Source organism: Aspergillus tubingensis, assembly GCF_013340325.1.
Source record: "Aspergillus tubingensis WU-2223L DNA, scaffold_4, whole genome shotgun sequence".
NCBI lineage: Eukaryota > Fungi > Ascomycota > Eurotiomycetes > Eurotiales > Aspergillaceae > Aspergillus > Aspergillus tubingensis.
Genome location: NW_023336278.1, coordinates 2,170,099 through 2,189,041, shown reverse-complemented (window position 1 = coordinate 2,189,041; position 18,943 = coordinate 2,170,099). Strand labels below are relative to the sequence as shown.

The following is an 18,943-nucleotide window of genomic DNA, read 5'->3' as shown; positions in this document are numbered from 1 at the left end:
GGTGGAAAGGTTTTGGAAAGGAGGGGGAGTGACTCTAATACTATTATAATAGTCGATGGGGTTTGTGTTACCTTCCCTGTGTATTATTGAACTTCGATAGTAGTAGGGCTATTGAGGGGACTAGTAGAGGGGATGGTGTGGTGATATTGCTTTTTCTTATTATGCCTGATAAGTAATTATTGCTGGGTCTAATCAGTTACAGTGCTTTTTATTGATAGACTTTCTTTAATAATACTAATTGCCTAATTGCATTTGCCATAGTATCCCGGTTGTGACATACTCAAGTCGAAGTGACATGGACATATTATTAAATATTATGATATAGTCGTTTCTCTATTGTATTATGGTGATTGTTTGCAGTTAAATTGGATGTGATAAGTCGGCTTATGTTCACTGGCTAGTTGGTATTGCAGAATATACTACTGCGACATTGTAGTAGATGTAGTCAGTATATAGGACAGAGTTATATGAGCGTATATTAAACAGTAGACAACTAGATAGAGTTCAAAGCATCTCGATTATGCTTCCATGCTATTATCTTACTGTCATGTCCACTTGACCACCTCCGTGGGGTTGCAGTGGCACAGACTCGAGTCTCCAAATGAATTGTAGACATAATTGAGTTTGCCTCAAAGCTTATTTGGCATGAGGGTGAGAGACACTTGAGAATGCCTTCGTCGAGGTTGAGGCAACTACCTATCGAGTTGAGCGTGATAGATCTATTCATTCTGTCTTGTCTTTGCATTACTTTCAGTATACCCCTGCAGCTAGTAGTCAACCTATGAAGGCTTTTCTCCATGCAGCTCGCTCAACGGCTAGAATTGGGTCTCCATGCCTGCCAAGGCAAACAGGCATTGGATTGGGCTCTGTTGTGAACTTTATTCTTGTTCAGTCTTTGTATGTACGGGTTGAAGGTACGGTGCAGCATCACATACTTAGCATGCACACCTACCTTCCTCGTGCATCGTAGGCAATATTTAGCCGCCGTAATAGCATAGAGCAGGGTCAATTGTTTGCACAGCCTACCTGCCACTCATCATGCAAGTTGCAAGTGTTCGGTGCGCTAATTATAAGCGGACATTTTCAGTCTGTCACACTCACACATCACCTACCTAACCAGGAATATCTGCATGGGATATGGCTGCCGTTGTCTAGACCAGACACGTCAGGGTAGTGTAGGTTTTGTGGAGGTGAAATGGATACGCAGCATGTTGTTTGCGGGCTTTCAGTCTGTTTCGTGCTCCTGTAAGCATATCGAGGAGATATTCTCATATGCAGTAGAAAGATAATGGCTATTTTTGGATGTCTGTCACAGGTTTTCGCCCGCCCAGTTCCGATCCTAGTCCACAAGAATAGACATTGGGATAAAATCTGTATAAGTTGGATGGTATGGCGAGCACCTCAAGTCAAATCTGATGGAGTTCCAGAGAAGAGCTTGAATGGTAGAGTCCACTATGAAGGCAACAGGAAGAGTAAGCGAAGGTGTACCTGTTCTAAGTATCTGGTGTACCTGACTCGCTGGATCTAGTCCACACTAGACCAAACCGGAACAATCAATCAGAGTGCTTTCCCTTGGGGAGAGTAATCGGAGAGCGCTGGACCTGGAATGGAGACGGAAGTGGGTGGATTGATTGAACTACCACTGACTTACCAGAATGGTACTAAGCGGAAAGAGACCGTGGGCGAGGCAGCGTAAGTGGCGGGCGAGAGAATAAGTTCAAGTGGGCAGGAGGCAGATGGACGGAGGGGCTACTCCCCACTGTGGAGCTGACACTAACGGGTTAGTGTGGCTCACCGCCAATAAAGACCGGCAGGAAAAGTCTCGGCAGCCTCGCAGGGCGAAGAGCGATAAGCCCCCCGGCTTGCCCGAGCGGGTAAGGTGGGTGATGTTGGTGCAGCGGTGCAGCCCCGATCTCATGAGAAAGAAGAGGTGGTTACTGCATGGGCGTCATGGTACGTGATTGGTACCAGCTGGTGTAGTATGTGTTGAATGATGATGAAGAGAATGTTTGGTGACAAGTGACTGGTGACACGGTCTCCCTTCACACCTGTCATGGTCTGGAGCAACAATGGAGATGAGGGTTTGACACGAGATCAAGCTTATCCTGCATCCTCCATCTGATACATGCCACACGTTTGGCTGGTTACAGTATCTAGGCCTTCCATCTATCGAGTTATCTATCTCCAGGTTACACGGGAAATCTCCCCAGCGGTAGGTCAGATCGGGGGAACTGGTCTGGGGCGAAAGAGACAGGTGGTACTGCTGCGGATTGATGTTCGGGGGAAGTAAGAAAAGTCGGCTACTTATCTAGTACATCGTGACTACTACTGATGGATGGATGGAATCAGGTCCCGGAGGAACCGGAAAGGAGAAGAGAAAGCCGAGTTGAAGAGCGGGTTCAACTTCTACGCGAGGTCACCAAGTGGGATGGCCAACCAAGTACTCTTTGTCATTGCCAAGGGATACTCGGGAAATGAAGGAAGAGAAGGAGAGAGAGTAAGCTGAGGATGTGTAGACTGTAGAGGTACACAGCTGGGTAAGAAGAAAAAAGTGACTAGAAACGGGTGAGAAGAGGAAACGAAGCAATCTAAAAACGAGAGTCCCGCTCTGCCAAGCCTTAAAATTGTTCGTTCCGCGAACGACCATGGATCCTCCCTCTTACTCTCTCTCTCACTCAGTCACTCTCTACTGACTAAAACTAAACTTTAGTTTTAACAGTGGCAGAGAAATAGGGAAAAAAGAGAGTTATTCGCACCATTCCCCGCCCAGTCTGATCCGTGCTTTCTGATTCCTTCGCCCCCCCGTCACCTTTTCCTGCGTAATCGCTTTCGGTTCGGGTGCTGGGCTGCATCCAGTCCCCCTCCCAAGTTCCCAACCTTCGCATCAAATCAAGCGTCACGATGCCGCTCGGGCACTGGGTCTCGGGCTTGGTTGTGGTCTTGGTATCCCTATCATCTTCATGAAGGAAATTTCCGGTCTTCTGGTCCCGGCCATTCGCCAGTCTTTGCCCAGACGCCCAGTCGTTCTTGGTTTTGTCTTGTCCCTCCACGCTTTTACTGCCTTGGTGTTTGTGCTGGGTTGAGAGAAACCTGGAGCTTCTCTTTTCTTTCCCCGTCTCTACTTACTACCACTACTACTAGTCTACTTCCCTACTACTTCTCTTCTCTCCCGCCCTTTCTTTTCTTGGGACGCATTTCCTCTTACCTACTTCCTACTTACTACTTACTCCTCCCCTAACTCCCCGGTCTTTCCTCTTTTCCCTGACCGCATCCCTCTTAACTATTTACCTCTCTCTCTTTATTCTCCATCTTGAGCGGTTCCCTTTTCTGGCGGAGTCGGTCAGTATTATCGGAGATCTTCCGGATAAACCATCCATTGCCTCTTCTGGTAAGCCCGGAACCTCTCTCTCTCTCTCTCACTCACCCTCCCTCCCACCTCATAGTCTACTTTCCTTCTCGATGGTTACACGGACCAACTCTTTTTCCTTTTTTTCTCCTTCTGCTACCATCCCTTTTTCTTCCTTTTCCCCGGAACTTATCTCACGTCCAGCGCTCACCTAGGCATCTCATCTTCCCCCCTTGCAGGACGCACCCGCGACGCCCTTGGGAACGACCGCGCCGCCTCGCCCCCCCTCCCTATCCTCCTCCGTCCTCGCCTGTTCTCCGCGGCCTCCGTCGCCCTCCAGCTCGGTCCGCGTTTCCTGATCCCCCGAGGTATGCGGGAACCCGGCGCGTTGGTTGATTACAGTTGAGGTGGATCTCCCTTGCTTGAATTGCGCATTGGTCCGATCGGTGGAGGTAATTCCGGGATTTACGGCGCCTGGTGCAAGGCTATATCGGGGTGAAGATCACGGGCTGCGCGGGGAGGAATTAAATCAAGCCATCCCGCAGCTCGAGCAAGCGCCCGCCGCACGACCTCTGTAGCTAGTTCGGTATCCCGTCCGCCCGTCGCAACCATGGCGTGGGACCATTTGGACATCGATAAGCCGCATTTGGCTTACATGATTCTAGGTGGCTTCACCAGTCTGTTCATGCTGTGCTCTTTGTTTGTCAAGGAGAAGCTGTACATCGGTGAAGCCACCGTGGCTACCCTTTGCGGTATCATTTTCGGGCCTCATGCGGCCAACCTGTTTAATCCCAACTCGTGGGGCAATGTCGACAAGATCACCCTCGAGTGCTCTCGCATCGTCCTGGTCGTCCAGTGTTTTGCCGTCGGCGTCGAATTGCCCAAGGCGTACATGGAACGTCACTGGAAATCGGTCTTTCTGCTGCTGGTGCCCGTCATGACCTGGGGCTGGCTGGTGACTAGTCTGTTCATCTGGTGGATGGTGCCTCCCCTCTCCTGGCTGGAGAGTCTCGTCTGCGCCGCGTGCGTCACCGCCACCGATCCCGTCTTGGCCTCGTCCGTTGTAGGTAAAGGTAAATTCGCGCGACGAGTTCCCAAGCACTTGAGAGACTTGTTGTCGGCCGAGTCGGGCTGCAACGATGGCATGGCCTTCCCCTTCATTTACCTGGGTTTCTACATCTGGCGCTACCGCCCTAATGCCGGGGAGGTGTCGCTCAATTGGTTCTGCATCACTATCCTCTACGAGTGCGTGTTCGGCGCAATCTTTGGTTTCGTCATTGGCTACCTCGCGCGCCACTCGATTAAATTCGCCGAGCGCAAGGGTTTGATTGATCGTGAGAGTTTCCTGGTCTTCTACTTCGTGCTGGCCGTCTTCTGCGCCGGCTCAGGTAGTTTGCTGGGCATGGACGATCTCCTGATAGGTTTCTCGGCCGGTGTCGGCTTCAGTAACGACGGTTGGTTTACGGAGAAAACAGAAGAGTCGCACGTGTCCAACGTCATCGATCTCCTGCTCAACTTGGCCTACTTTGTCTACTTCGGAGCCATCATCCCTTGGGAGGACTACAACAACCCGGATATTGGGCTCGTGCCGTGGCGGCTCGTAGTCATCGCTCTCCTCGTCATCTTCTTCCGCCGCATCCCCATCATGTTGATGTTGAAACCGATCATCCCAGATGTGAAAACGTGGCGCGAGGCCCTCTTCGCCGGCCACTTCGGCCCCATTGGTGTCGGAGCCATCTTCGCTTCCATCCTGGCTCGGGCGGAGCTAGAATCGGACAGCACGGAGCCCTGGTCTGAGGCTGATTTGCCAGGTCCGGGAAGTTCTAATTACTATATCATACAGCTTATCTGGCCCGTCACCACCTTCATGGTCATCTCCTCGATCTTGGTCCATGGTTCATCCATTGCTGTGTTCACCCTCGGAAAGCGCATCAACACCTTGACCATCACGCTGTCCTACACCACCGCCAACGAGGAGGGTCCTTCTTGGATGAACCGCTTGCCCCGCGTGCAATCCCTTGCCAAAGGATCCATGTCGTTCCGTAAACCGGATGAGGACGAATCGTCGAATGAGCCGGAATATCCCCCGGGAACCCTGCCCCCCATTGGTGTACCAGGTAATTTCCTGCGTCGGGTTCGCGACGAAGATACGGAGTCGACGGGTGGTAAATCTGCGCGGAGACGCCGCAGACGTCGCAGACGCACCGACGGCGCCGGTGGCCCGATCAGTCAGTCAGCCATTGCCCCTCAACGCACGCTGGAGACGGAGTCGGATGAGCAAAAGGAAAAGAGTGATGAATCCAGGGAGCGCGACAAGATCGAACGCGAGGCGTCCCCGCCCTCCAAGGAAGGCGATAAATTTGGACGCGAGCCTGCGCTCGAAGTTTATCTGGAAGGTCACAACATGGTTATGGAAGATGAAGAAGGCAACGTTCTCAAGGTTGAGGATATCAGTCATATGTCCACTGAGGAGCAACAGCGTCATATGGAAGAACAACGCCAGAAGTTGCAGCAACAATCGGATGAATACGCCAAATCCCGCAGCCAGCCTCATGGCAAGACTGAAGGAGAGGAGATTGAGCAGGCCATTGGCGAAAAGACCGGGCACCCCTTGGACAAGGCTCGTAAGCGTTTCGGCCAGTGGATTGGACTTGGAAAGGGTCGTGCCGAAGACCAAGAGGTCAAGGAGGCCAGAAAGACTGAAGAAAAGAAGAAGGCTGAAGAGGCATCGAAGAAGCCTGCCAAGGCCAAAGGTCGCTCCGCTCACGCCTACCAGTTCGGCAACACCATCATTGTTGAGGACGAAGACGGAGAAGTCATCAAGAAGTATTCCATTCCTTCTGGGGATAAGCCTGAAACGGATGCCCCTGTTCGTCGCGGACTGACAAGGATGGGTACGTGGTTCGGTATGGAAGAGGAAGGCGAAACATCGCAGGCCGCCCGCAAGGCTGCGCAAGACGACTGGCTGGCGGATGATGGTCTGCGTTTCACCCTGGCTGACGACAATGATGTTGGCAAGAGAGGCGTCGAGCACAAGGGTCGCCGCATGACCAAACATGAATTCGCCCAACAGATTCGTAACCTTGGTCCCAAAGCACGTCGTGATGTGGTCGAAGAGACCGACGCCCCCGAGGGGGTCAAGAAGGCGGCTCGCCAGGAGGCTCAGAAGGCTGAATCGCAAGAGCGCCGCCGTTCAGACCCTGGAGTGGCCTCTCGGCCTACCCCTGCCCCTGCCCCTGCCCCCGTCGCCGAAGATGACGAATCCGGCACCGGAAGCGAATTCACGGACGACGAATCGGACGTGGAAGTGCCCGGCGACATTGCCGCTTCGTTGGCACGGTTCACACGTGGCACAGCAGCCGAGGAGCGTCGCAGTTCCCACCTCAGTCCTACATCCACGTCTCCGAGATCGCGTCCCCGGTCACGACGGGATTCCGATGATGATGGCACGGAACGTATTCCGCCTGCTCAACTTCGCGAAGCGGCCGGACTTACTCGTCCTCCCCAGCAAGCGGATTTGGATGACACGGGTGAAACGCCAGCGGAACGCCGTCGTCGTCTGGCTGCGCTTGGTGAAATCAATGACTCGGAGGATTCCGACGATCCGGATGTTCTTTTAGAAGAAACGGATGATGAGGGCAATGATGCTGAGGCGAAGGTCTCCTTTGCCGACGGCACGAAGCCCCCGACCAGCAGACAACAGTCGGGGGAGAACTCCAGTGAGGGACAAGAGAATAATTCTCCTTACAACCGACACAGTCGCAGTCAAAGTCGACGGAGCATCTCCTGGGGCGGCGAGAAGGGCCGTGAAAATTGAGACAAACCCACGAAAAATGCAGCAAACATAGAGTGAGGGGAGAAAGTGAACTTTGGGCAGTGAAGCTGAAAGGGGAATTCTCTTGAAGGGGGTAATATAAGAGCCCAAGGAGAGGGGGCAAAAGAAAAGGGGAGGGCGGTGAAACCAAAGCCACCTTGCGGTGTAGAAAGCTCTTCTTTTCTACTGAGCCAAGAATCAGCAGGTCCTTCCTAGAGCTCGGTTATGGGTTTGCTTGTTCTTGAGCATCTGGTGTTCGTTTTGCATGCATGGCTGGATGCGATCATGTATAGAGCGCGCTTTCACTTTTTTGTGTAACTACTTTTACCCTTTTACTTGCATTTGTTTGTGACCCACCGCCTGCTGGTGCCCCGCGCTGTGCAACCCAGCCAGCTCAGCCCAGCTGCCTCTTTGCTGTGGTGTACTGTGGATCAGTACTATTGCTACTGTTATTGACTGATAGAATGATGGATGGGATGGACTTGCTGACCTGTGGTGCCTACGTTTAGCACCATGATCTTGTAATGGGTACGAGAAGTACATATATGACATAGTATAACTATTTCTTTCATATCTTCACTTCTTCCTTTTTTTTATCTACAAATCAATCTACTGCTCAGTAGTACATCAGTTCACCAGTGAGGTATTAGTAGTAGTAACTACCTAGATAGTACTGACCACTTAAAGCCACACTTGGTACTATCAGATTTTGATTTCTGTAGTAACGCCACAGCACTAAATTATACTTTCTCATGGCCCCCTTATCAACTAGCAGTATTACTAGAGATAAACAGACACCCCGGACTTCCAGACCCAGGTAGTATTATATCTAGTACATTCAAGCCATGACTATAAGGGATATACTTACTATGTCCGGAGGATATGCCAGACTGGATAAAGTATCTAGTAATTTGCCGCAAAGTAGGATAGTAAGTAAGTACTGTAGTAATTACTAGTTACTAGTATGTATGTTCAAAGATAAATAACAGTAGGTTAAGCTATTAGTAGTATTCTCAATATGATTAACTAAGTAACCAGGGAGTCGTAACATATGTCATATTAATGCTACTTATACAGTCGATTGTGATATGATTGGATTTCTGGTATGGTTCTGATTAAATAGGGGACTATGCTGGGGTGAATGTAAGCCATCTCTATCTATCTATGCCGAAATATCTCAAATATGCATCGAGAATATTGAAGTGGACATCGATAAGGACAAGGTCGTGATGAATGCTGCATGAATCCGGCAGTAGACATGATATATTTGAAATAAAGGTAGACAGAAGTTTATTCAGAGAAATTAAGATGGTAAATAGTATGTGTTGAACTCAGGACATAAGGTAGCCAGTATGAAAGAAGAGATAGTAGACCCAACAAATGCCACGCTGATTTATGAGCTTTTCCTATTCCGGAATCCCCAACACCGTAACACCGCTGATATGATGATGATGATATGAATCAAGACAAGGACAGAAGCCCGCATAAATGGTTTGAGAGAAGATCGAGAAGAATGGGAGGAATGAAACGACCCCTTGTCAGGGTCCGGGGGTATCTCAAGCGACAATTAAACGTGATGATGCTTCCATCGAGAATAATGCTGCGGTGCGCTGCTCACAGCACACCGCCGGGCAGATTGATCTGTGCCTGTCGTCCCCCTTCAAAGCCGGCACTATTCGGCGCAGACCCTCCCCCAGAGTACATGCCGCTATCGATGGGATGGACCTGCTTTCGCAACATAAACATGGGCTTGCGTCCTTCCTTTTCGAGCTGTTTGAATAGAATGAGTGGACGTTCCTCGAGCCCAAGACAACGTTCTTGATCACCGTATACAATGTATAGTGCATATTGTTTCCAATCTGCGTTGATATTGTACTTTTTGAGTGCAGCCGGAAGGACCTTGTGGCATGGATCGTCCATCGACACGCGGAAAGACTTGAAGATTTCCACACTAGGGGGATCCTGAGTCGCCCTTGAGTCTGAACGAGTGGGGATGTCGGGGCGCGTAGATTGTGTTGGTGTGGGGTTTAGACGATCCGGCCGCGATTGTGACGCCGCGGTATCGTCGTGGTGGTTATGAGAAACATGGTTTATGCTGCTGGAACTCGGTTGTGTATATGCCCGGGAGGCTAGGGTCTGTGGCGCATATTGATTACCTGGCGAGGTCGGGGACGGAATGCCTGGAGACAATTGCGACTTGCCGTTCAGCATAGTCAAGTGGGAGGAATTCGCGGTGGACGGATCTAGCCCATCGCTGTACATGCGACCCTCGTGGATCGACGGAGGAATATGGGTAGGGGAGTTGGTTTTGGGCGTAGTGCCGCCAGTGTGGTTACGCTTGGAGAACGTCCGAGATAGGATACTTCCAGAACGATCCAACAGAGTGATTCCGGATGGCGATGTGAGCGTCGGCCCATCATGGTATCCTTCCGACCCGGATCCTGGCACAGAAGAAGGCGGGGGCAACGGCTGCGACTTGTCTTTCGCCATCTTGAACACGGGCAGAAGCTCTTCGCGCAGTCGACGATATTCCTCTGCAATCCGTCGCATTTCCGACTCCATAGACATGATACGGTCATCTCGTACGCGGATGGACCGAATCAACCGGGAAATATCGTCCTGAGTGGCGGTTTCGTTCATACTTTGGTCCGCGGCTACCGAAGTAAACACATTAGCAAGACAGATCACAGGCAGTATCTGCAGACCAGGGAAGTCGTGAACATACAAAGCGGAATGTAGTGATCTGCATCAATCGGAATATCTTGCTTGACTTTCGTTTCGTACACGCTCTTCAGAATAGTCAATCGATGTCCCACACTCGCGATCCCCATCTCCTTGAGTTCATCATGCTTCAAAGCAATGAGCGCTTCACCGACGATTTCATTTTCTATTGTAACACAAACACCACGCAGTCAGTGACCCGGAAGTCTTAGCGCCTTTGTTTTGATCCCTTGGACTCACCTAAAAACGCGGCGCAGTATTGACGGAGACCAAGGGCGGCCACAAAGTTGGCACATTCCTCAGCAGTCCATTCAGTGATGATTGTTCGGGGTGATCGGGGATTCTCGTCCACATTGGCTAAGGTCGTGGGAGTATGCTCTGCTGACGGGAATTCTGATTCGGAAGGGGAGGCCTCGGAGTCGGTGGCCAGATGGGGGGAGGTAATCACGCTGCGCTCGTACTCGTCGTCCGCATCCGAGTCGGCATGATAGGAGGTATGGAGAGACATGGCGAATGAATTCATTCAAGTAACGGTGACGACGCCCGGAGACACGTAGAGGAGGGGGGGGGCTGGGGAGGACGTCGGACCGGCTAGCAGACTCAGCGAAGCGCCAGCCTCTAGAGCCGAGACAAGTCGCCAAAGATTGAGCACAAAGGATGGATTCGGTCGCACAGAAGGCGTTGAAGTTGTCAATCACGGACTAACCGACCCGGATGATGAGTGTTGGGAGCCAAACTTGGTCGAGCAGGCGTGCCACATGAACGGGAGGGACGGAAAGCGGGTGAGTTATGAGGACACCGACAGTGAAGATGGTCCGAGGGTGCGAAGCGCGGAGTTGATCAGGAGGAGAGTCGGGAGGACGGAGGTAATTATGAGAGAGAGGATGTGAAAAGAGCTAGTGGAGAGGAAGAAGGCGTAAAGACGAGGTGGTAGAAGGTACGAGGAAGCATGGAAAGCAGCCGTGATGGAAGAGGAGCGGAGGGGGGGATCCTGAGGCCAACAAGGCATGCAGCGACAGCGAGAGCGGGGAAGCTCGGCCAACTTCTGGGGGTCCAACCGGATGATGAGATGGGCCAAAAGGGAGAAGATGATGATGATGAACACCCTTGTTGTTAATAACTGGTTGGGCGATAATAATGTGAGATCAAAGACCACGAGGCAGAGCGACCGATGAACTGGGGTGATCAAAAAGAAGAAAGGGTGGACATCCACAGGCAGATGAGATGAGAGGCAGCCGATGGACGAGAGCAACAGAACAAGAAGCTGGTTGGGCGCGGAGTCCAACGAACCGCCGAACGGGAAAACCAAGAGGCGCTTCTAAAGTTGGATCGCCACACGTGATGCCGGTCTGGACTCTCCGCTGCTCACTTTCCTTGTACATCCATTCTAATTCTACACAGACAGTTCAGGCATCTCCATTTTATCATCATCATCCCAGTGGGTTAAGTCAATATCCTTGGTCTTACCATATGATGGGGATCCATGGCATCTACGGAATCTACTGTCGGCCGTTTATCGGCTCAGTCCGACCCCCTCTCCAGTAACTGGCTCCGTTAATGGATCCCTCATCCTTGCTTCGTTCCCAGCCCAGATGCCGGGCAAAATCACTTGGTGACGCATCTCGCAGACAACGGACGGATAGTCCACCCAGAAAAAAATTCAGGGTTGAAGAAAATTAATTAAAAAAGGAGAGCCATCGCCGGATCCAAGCGCCAAACAATTGCTCCAAGCAGAAAACTGAAAACTGAGATGAACAAATGGTGGAAACGGGGCCCCATCCCCTGGCTGAAGTTCCGTGCGATTAATGAGGACACTAACGAAGCGCCCATCCTAGTGACCAGCACTATTATCACACAAATGCTACTAGTGTCGATGACTCGATGGGGGTTCATGCAAACCAGAAGCATCGCCCGGCAGGCTTAACGGCCAGTGGACAGAGGGGGGTTGGTTATGCCCACTATTATTCAAGCCAGGCGCTGTCAAAATTCAATAGTGCCGGAGCCTCGACGTTTTCGGATGCTATCTGGGTCCGAATCCTCCGCTGTCATCGTGCCATTCGTTCCCCATCTCGACGCTGAATTGTCGATGAATGTCCATGCAAGGACATCCATGGCTCCATCAGAAAAAAACTCTTTTCCACTCGTCTCCATCAACTTCCTCCCCTTGCCCCTTTTTTCTAGCATTTTTTACCTCCAATGCACTCGAGCTTGGATGGCCGGTGCTATATTTAACTTTCCTCGGATACTATCGCCGAAGGGCTTTGTCTCCGTGTGCCTGACTCTCCGGAGAAGTCTATTTGCACCATCGATATCCCCACCACAGCTAGTAGATACTAGATAGAGCTTACGTATAGTCGACGAGGGTCCTATGTGTAGGAGTCAACAACAATATTTCGACAGCAGATCGTAGACAACGGCCGAGTCTAAAGTCTTGACCACCGAATTTCATCCGTTGCAGCTGAGAACAATCCATTCGAACGGGTTCAATAACTGTGGAGCAGCCGGAGCAACACAGCACGCTTGTGTTCTACTATTGAGCCGCCACTATTGAGGCGGCAGTATAACACACACAATCTATAACTTGAATAGTATCTACTCACCAACTCAGGAGATTTTCCATCGGCCACGCCGATCACATCAGCTAGTCAGAGAAATATCCGATCCCCATTAACAGCAAAATATCGCACGCATGAGCAAAAAACCAGCACTCTGCTATATTCCTCACCCCCTCACCGTGCGCTGTCCACATGAATCAAGGAAGCACCTACTAGTAAGCGCCCGGATCTGGTCCATCCTGCATTGCATGTGGACAACGGAACAACGGAACGATACCTGCCTTACCTCGTACATCTTATCAACATCCCTCCCTCGCTGGCGAAGCCAGTACTAATAACCAGCCATCCCGCAATCATGTGTCTTTTTTTTTTTAATGCGGTTGTGACACCTCAATCCCTGGCATCTCGCAGCAAAAAACCTTACACGAACATGTGGGTGTGTGAGCCAGCCAGCCATCGTTCATGCCTGCCTCCCTTGTTGCTTACATGCAGCAAGTACATAATGGGAGGGAGAGTATTTGTGCCTCGAGGGTAGTGGAGCCCCATGTATGTCTACGTAAGTTTCGTATAATATGTAGTAGTATATGTATACCCATACCCACACCGGCGCAATGATTGCATCTTGGTCAATGTCCATTCGATGCGCCAACCGCCGCTGGATGCTATTTATATCAGATGTACCCTGAATAGCCATGTTCAAAATACGCCCCCGCGTTCTCTCGCGCGCGCCTATTCACGCCTATAGTAGATAAATACATACGGGAGGAGACGCAGTGCGGTGTGATGCGATGTGATGCGATGCCAGGCGGCTAACCTTCCCTAAGAATATCCGTTGGCTTTTTGTGACCGGAATTATCAAGGGCGTGGCAAACTTCCTGCATTGTGAGGAATCCTTCACGGGACCAGCATCGCTTGATGATATCCCCAAGAAACAATGGGTTCGTATTTGGGAGTTTGTCGTCGGTCGGTCAGGTTATATATGTCTTTGACACTGGATCATCGTCTAGGTCAGTCTCGATGTCAGGTATAACGTAGAATTCGAACAGATTTCCAGAGATAACTTCGTACATCATCGAGCCGAAGCGCGCAATGTCGGACTTGACTGGAGTGAAGTCTTCAAAAATAAATTCTGCCATGTCCTCATCATCCGCGACAATAGTAGATTCGGTAAAATCGCACATGTGGAGAGAAAGATCCTCGTCAAGCAGGAAATTGCGTGTCGCAATATCGACTACCAATACTCGCCGCTCGTGTACTCGATGGATGATATGTGCAGCTTCTTGGAGCCATTGTAATCGTTGACTGCTGTCCACACTATCTTGATGAGTACGTAGATAGCGGCTCAGTGAACCCTGGCGTAGGTATGGCATTCGACTCGGTGTCGGAGATGTGATAGGGCTTTATCACCTGGGACGTGCCCAAGATGACTATACACATGTCCTTCATGTTTTAGAGATTGCTTGTTTAGCTTATTTGTCTGCTCGTAGCTGATAATCGTCGTCTCGGATGCACCCTTAGGGACAGTCCAAACATTGGCCGTTTTGACTGCGATGTCTCCGAAGCGCATCACGCGTCCAACTCGACCAAGCCCGATCAGCTCGGGACCATCATTATAGCTCATTATGGATGAAGTCAACGAAGATAGTAGTTCTGTGGGTGGTGTCTAATTTGTTGGCTGCAGGAGTTTTGCACATAAGACAGAGCTCCAGCGGTCATGTGCAGCAGCAGCAGCTGAACAGCCTATCATTTGGACTTCACATATTCAATCATACTATTATCTTCAATCCCAGAGCCCTCCAGAAATCACTGACCAGACCTGACCACATTCATATCATGACCTCTCAACATGGTCATTACTATATAGATTCCCGCTAATCAAAAGCGGCAACCCATCTTATCGGCGGTTCCTGCGCTGACCTCCGACGACCGCAAGGCTCGCCTTTCCCCGGACTAGGATTATTCTTCGCCCCCAAGTTTCTCCTCAACTCCTCCCCTTCTTTCTCTGCTTAACACCTCCTCCTGCTCCGCTCCCTATCACATCGCGAACCAGACAGGTAAGATACACAGAAAAATAAAAACCTCCCGCCCCCATGGATACCGCGAAAGCTACCCCAACCCGCGCAATCTTTTCCAGAACCGTAGTTAGTACCCGCTAACCGATCGCGATCGCAGACATCGTACCCACGAGCAAGAGTCGCACGTTACTATCGACTTGGGGTTTTATATATATATACTTTGATACCTGTTGCGCTAGCTCGGACTATTCTATCTCCCTTGTCTGGGTGACCACCGTCTATACAAAACGCAAGCGCTACAACCTAACCTCCATCCCGCTTCGCGCCGCGCCCACCCTACCTACCTACCTATCGTCACATCGCTTCAACCACCACTACACTACACTACACTACACCAACCCCAACTCTCCAATCCCCAAAAACCAACAATGCCCTCCTCCTCCTCCCCCAACCAACCCACCACATCCACCACCACCACCACCACGGACCTCGAATCCGACCTCCTCCAGCACCTAACCAGCACACCCGCACTCGAAGACCTCCACGCCACACTCCTCAGCTCACTCCAACGTCTCGGCTGGACAGAACGGATCCGAAAACTCGCACAGGAACTTCTCCGCGGCGGACGATGCGAGCGATTCGACGAGGTATTCGAAGCGGTAGTAGCGTCCGCGGAGGGGCGGAAACATCCTGTCCTAGCGGAGGCGAATAAAGCGAAACAACAACAAAGCAATGGGAATAATAATAATAATAGTGGTGGGGACGAGGACGGTAGTAGTGGGATTGGGGATCTGGAGGCGTTTGATGTGAGGATTCCGTCGGCGGTGGTGGAGCAGGGGGTTAGGGCGTTGAAGGAGATGTTGAGGGAGGTGGTGGTTGCGGAGGATGGGGGGGATATTTTGGGGGAGGTTGAGAATGGGCATAAGGAGGAGGGTGGGAGTGGGAGTGGTGGTAAGGGGTCGAAGAATAGTAAGGATGGTGGGGGGGATACGGCGAGTCCGGTGAAGAAGGTGAAGAAGGAGTCGAAGTCGGGGAGTAAGGTTAAATGATATGTGGGTGGCTTGTCTGTCTGTCTGTTTGTTGATGTGTGGTGTGGTGTGGTAGTCTGTTTGGTTTCGTGGCTGGCGTGTTGGTATGGTGTTTTGGGTTGGTTCTTCTGGATACTTCTTGTCAGGCTATTGCTTACGGCGTTGCTTTGGTGGCTTACTACGGACGGCGTTGCATTATTCTGATACCAGCATGGACATGTATGCATGCCTCATTCCTTTGTACAACAGTGGGGGTTTGTCTAACAAGACGTGCAATTCATTTACTCTTTAAGCTTAATATTATAGCACTCAGTATGCGAGACAGATATTCGCAATCTCAGAACGTGAAAGGAAAAGAAAAGGAAACTTGTAACCCAATACGAATTTCGACCGGGGCTATATCCCGGCCTCAAAACCCGTCTGTTTCTAAGTAGTAGTAGTGCAGATGGATAACTAACTTGGAAACATGCAACCAATCTAGTCATAGAGGCTGTCGTCATTGCCGGCTTCACCAAACGTGTTGTTGTCCGTCACCTCACCCGCCGACGGGAAGCGGAAGAAGCTGCTGCCACCCGAGTTCTTCAGGCTCTGGGCAAATGCCTCGTAGCGACGGATCTCCACGTCGCTGACGGAGCGTCTGGCCGACTTCATCGCCTCCTCGAAGTGTGCCCGGGTAAGCTCCGGCACCGGGTCCTCCTCCTCGACCTCCTCGTCCTCCATCTTGATATCCTCGCCCTGAGCCTCACGCTGCTTCTGGCGTTCAATGTCAGCGCCGATAGACTGCTTGATGGCGAGCTTGACAGCACGCTGGGTCACGAAGCCAAGATCAGCACCGGAGAATCCGTGAGTCTTGCTGGCAATGAAGGAAAGGTCGATATCGCCAGCGATAGGGGTCTTGCGGAGCTGGGCCTTGAGGATGCTCTCACGAGAGGCCTGGTCGGGCAGAGGAACGTAGACAAGGGTGTCAAGACGACCAGGACGGACCAGGGCGGCATCGAGCTGCTCGGGTCTGTTCGTAGCACCGATGACGAACACGTTCTTCTTGGAGGTCATACCGTCCATCTCTGTTTGGAAGTTAGCAACTACTCAGGTACATCGAGACAATTAACTTACCAGTCAGGAGCTGGTTGACGACACGGTCAGAAGCACCGCCGGCATCACCGACAGAGCCACCACGAGACTTGGCGATAGAATCCAACTCATCCAGGAAGACAACGCAAGGAGCAGCGGCACGGGCCTTGTCGAAGATATCACGGATGTTGCTCTCGGACTCACCGAACCACATACTCAGCAGCTCAGGACCCTTGACCGAGATGAAGTTGGCAGCACACTCGTTGGCCACGGCCTTGGCAAGCATGGTCTTACCAGTACCGGGAGGACCATAGAACAAAACACCGCGGGAAGGAGAAAGACCAAACTTCTGGAACTTCTCGGGGTGGTCGACAGGGTACTGCACGCTCTCGATGAGCTCGCGCTTGACCTCCTCCAGACCACCGATGTCCTCCCAACGGACGTTGGGCACCTCGACAACGGCAACCTCGCGGAGAGCGGAGGGGTTGGAGACACCGAGGGCGTAACGGAAGTTCTCCATGGTAACACCCAGAGAGTCCAGGACCTCTGCGTCAATGGTGTCCTCGTCGAGGTCAATCAGATCCATCTTCTCACGGATCTGCTGCATGGCGGCCTCCGAGCACAGAGAGGCAAGATCGGAACCGACGTAACCGTGGGTCTCGGCGGCAATGGTCTCCAAATCGACATCATCACCCAACTTCATGTTCTTGGTGTGGATCGAGAGGATCTCCAGACGGCCAGTGGGGTCGGGGATACCGATGTCGACCTCACGATCGAAACGACCGAAACGGCGGAGGGCGGGGTCGATGGAGTTGGGGCGGTTGGTGGCGGCCATGACAACCACGTTGGAGCGGGCCTTCATACCGTCCATCAGGGTCAGAAGCTGAGAGACGACACGGCGCTCGACTTCACCGTTGGTCTTCTCACGCTTAGGGGCGATGGAATCGATTTCATCAATGAAGATGATGGCAGGGGAGTTCTTCTCGGCTTCCTCGAAGGCCTTGCGCAGGTTGGACTCGGATTCACCGGCCATCTTGGACATGATCTCGGGACCGTTGATCAGGAAGAAGAAAGCGCCAGTCTCGTTGGCCACAGCACGAGCCATCAGAGTCTTACCGGTACCCGGAGGACCGTACATGAGGATACCACGGGGAGGCTTGATACCGATGGACTTGAAGAGCTGGGGGTGGCGAAGGGGCAGCTCGACCAATTCACGGATCTGAGCCATCTGCTTCCTGCAGCCGCCGATGTCGTCGTAACCGACCTCGTTGAGGTTGCCCTCCTCATCCTCGCGCTGGATCGGCTCACCCTCGCAGTGGATGATGGTATCTTGGGCGACGATGCCATACTCCGGGGGATCCACCTCAACAACCTTGAATTCCACTTGTCTCATACCACCTCTTACTGTGAACAGGTCTCCCTGTCTCACGGGTCTGTAGGCTTCGCGGAAGTAGGGGGCGAGGTAGACATCGAAAAGGGAGCCAGTGAGGCCCTCAACGGTGTCGGCGATGGGGAGAACGGCAATACGCTTGGCCTGTAGATGAGAACAAGCGAGGTCAGTAAGAAGTCGCCTGGATAACGCCGAGAGCAGTAGAACTCACGTATTTAATGTCGGGGCAGGGGTGGACGGTGATGATATCGCCGTGCTTGACACGCAGGTTATGTCTCACAACGCGGTTGATGCGAGCGCTTCCATCATCGAGATCATCATCGGCCAAAACAATCAAAACGGTGTCCTTGCGCTTCTTGCCCTTGACGAGGACGGTGTCACCCCGGAACAGCTGGAGGGTGTCCATTGTGTTGTTGGAGAGAGCAATAACGGAGTTGTCATCGTTGACGGCATCGGTGACACTAGCACCCAGACAGTCAGTACCCAACCAGTATCCCCGCACCAAGGCCAGAGCTAGCTTACATGAGGGAGTTGGGCTTCTTCTTCTTCTTCAAGATAGCCGTCGAGGTGTCGAGTTCCTATTTCGCGATGGTTGTTAGTATTCGCCATCAAGGTCCCTTCCCGTTCTGCAGACAAAAGTCTTTACCTCTTTCTTGTCGGCGCCGGAGGCGTCACTGTGCGATGAGGTTAGCTTCTTGGAACGATGGAGAAGTTGATGCCAGAGGTTCCATCACGTACTGGAGGTTCACCCTCTTCTTGTCGTGGGTGTGATCGGGTTCTGCGCTCATCTTGAGGGGAAGCTGGATAAGGCGCGTAAAGCAACGTAGACACTTGGGTACGTATCAAGGACTGTCGCTGTACCGGATTTGGTGAAGCTCGGCAACAGGGACAAAGAGGAAAATGAAGGGGAATGAGAAAACGAAACAGAGATACAAATCCCACCAGACCGAAAGAGATGGCGGAGGGAGGGAAGTAAATTGACAGGATGAGATGGGATGGCAGA

General features: G+C 51.7%; 5 protein-coding genes across 5 annotated transcripts; 2 read left to right on the top strand and 3 right to left on the bottom strand.

Annotated features, from left to right (window-relative positions):
• Positions 1-3,956: 3,956 nt before the first annotated feature.
• Positions 3,957-7,163, top strand: AtWU_03270 (Na+/H+ antiporter Nha1; the record flags this gene model as incomplete). The annotated part of the gene is made up of 1 exon (XM_035498383.1): positions 3,957-7,163. One exon carries the CDS (start codon positions 3,957-3,959, stop codon positions 7,161-7,163), a length of 3,207 nt encoding a protein of 1,068 aa, XP_035354276.1.
• A 1,611-nt stretch (positions 7,164-8,774) lies between these two features.
• AtWU_03269 (adaptor protein STE50) lies at positions 8,775-10,389 on the bottom strand (the record flags this gene model as incomplete). Its single annotated transcript, XM_035498382.1, has 3 exons — positions 8,775-9,814; positions 9,886-10,047; positions 10,122-10,389. The coding sequence occupies 3 exons, from the start codon at positions 10,387-10,389 to the stop codon at positions 8,775-8,777; spliced, it is 1,470 nt and encodes a 489-aa protein (XP_035354275.1).
• A 3,015-nt stretch (positions 10,390-13,404) lies between these two features.
• On the bottom strand, positions 13,405-14,057 carry AtWU_03268 (kinase-like domain-containing protein; the record flags this gene model as incomplete). Its single annotated transcript, XM_035498381.1, has 2 exons — positions 13,405-13,750; positions 13,870-14,057. 2 exons carry the CDS (start codon positions 14,055-14,057, stop codon positions 13,405-13,407), a joined length of 534 nt encoding a protein of 177 aa, XP_035354274.1.
• An 822-nt stretch (positions 14,058-14,879) lies between these two features.
• On the top strand, positions 14,880-15,500 carry AtWU_03267 (uncharacterized protein; the record flags this gene model as incomplete). Its single annotated transcript, XM_035498380.1, has 1 exon — positions 14,880-15,500. The coding sequence occupies one exon, from the start codon at positions 14,880-14,882 to the stop codon at positions 15,498-15,500; it is 621 nt and encodes a 206-aa protein (XP_035354273.1).
• Positions 15,501-15,956: 456 nt separating this feature from the next.
• On the bottom strand, positions 15,957-18,728 carry cdc48 (AAA family ATPase CDC48; the record flags this gene model as incomplete). The annotated part of the gene is made up of 6 exons (XM_035498379.1): positions 15,957-16,543; positions 16,593-18,084; positions 18,152-18,401; positions 18,463-18,518; positions 18,587-18,614; positions 18,679-18,728. 6 exons carry the CDS (start codon positions 18,726-18,728, stop codon positions 15,957-15,959), a joined length of 2,463 nt encoding a protein of 820 aa, XP_035354272.1.
• Positions 18,729-18,943: the final 215 nt, after the last annotated feature.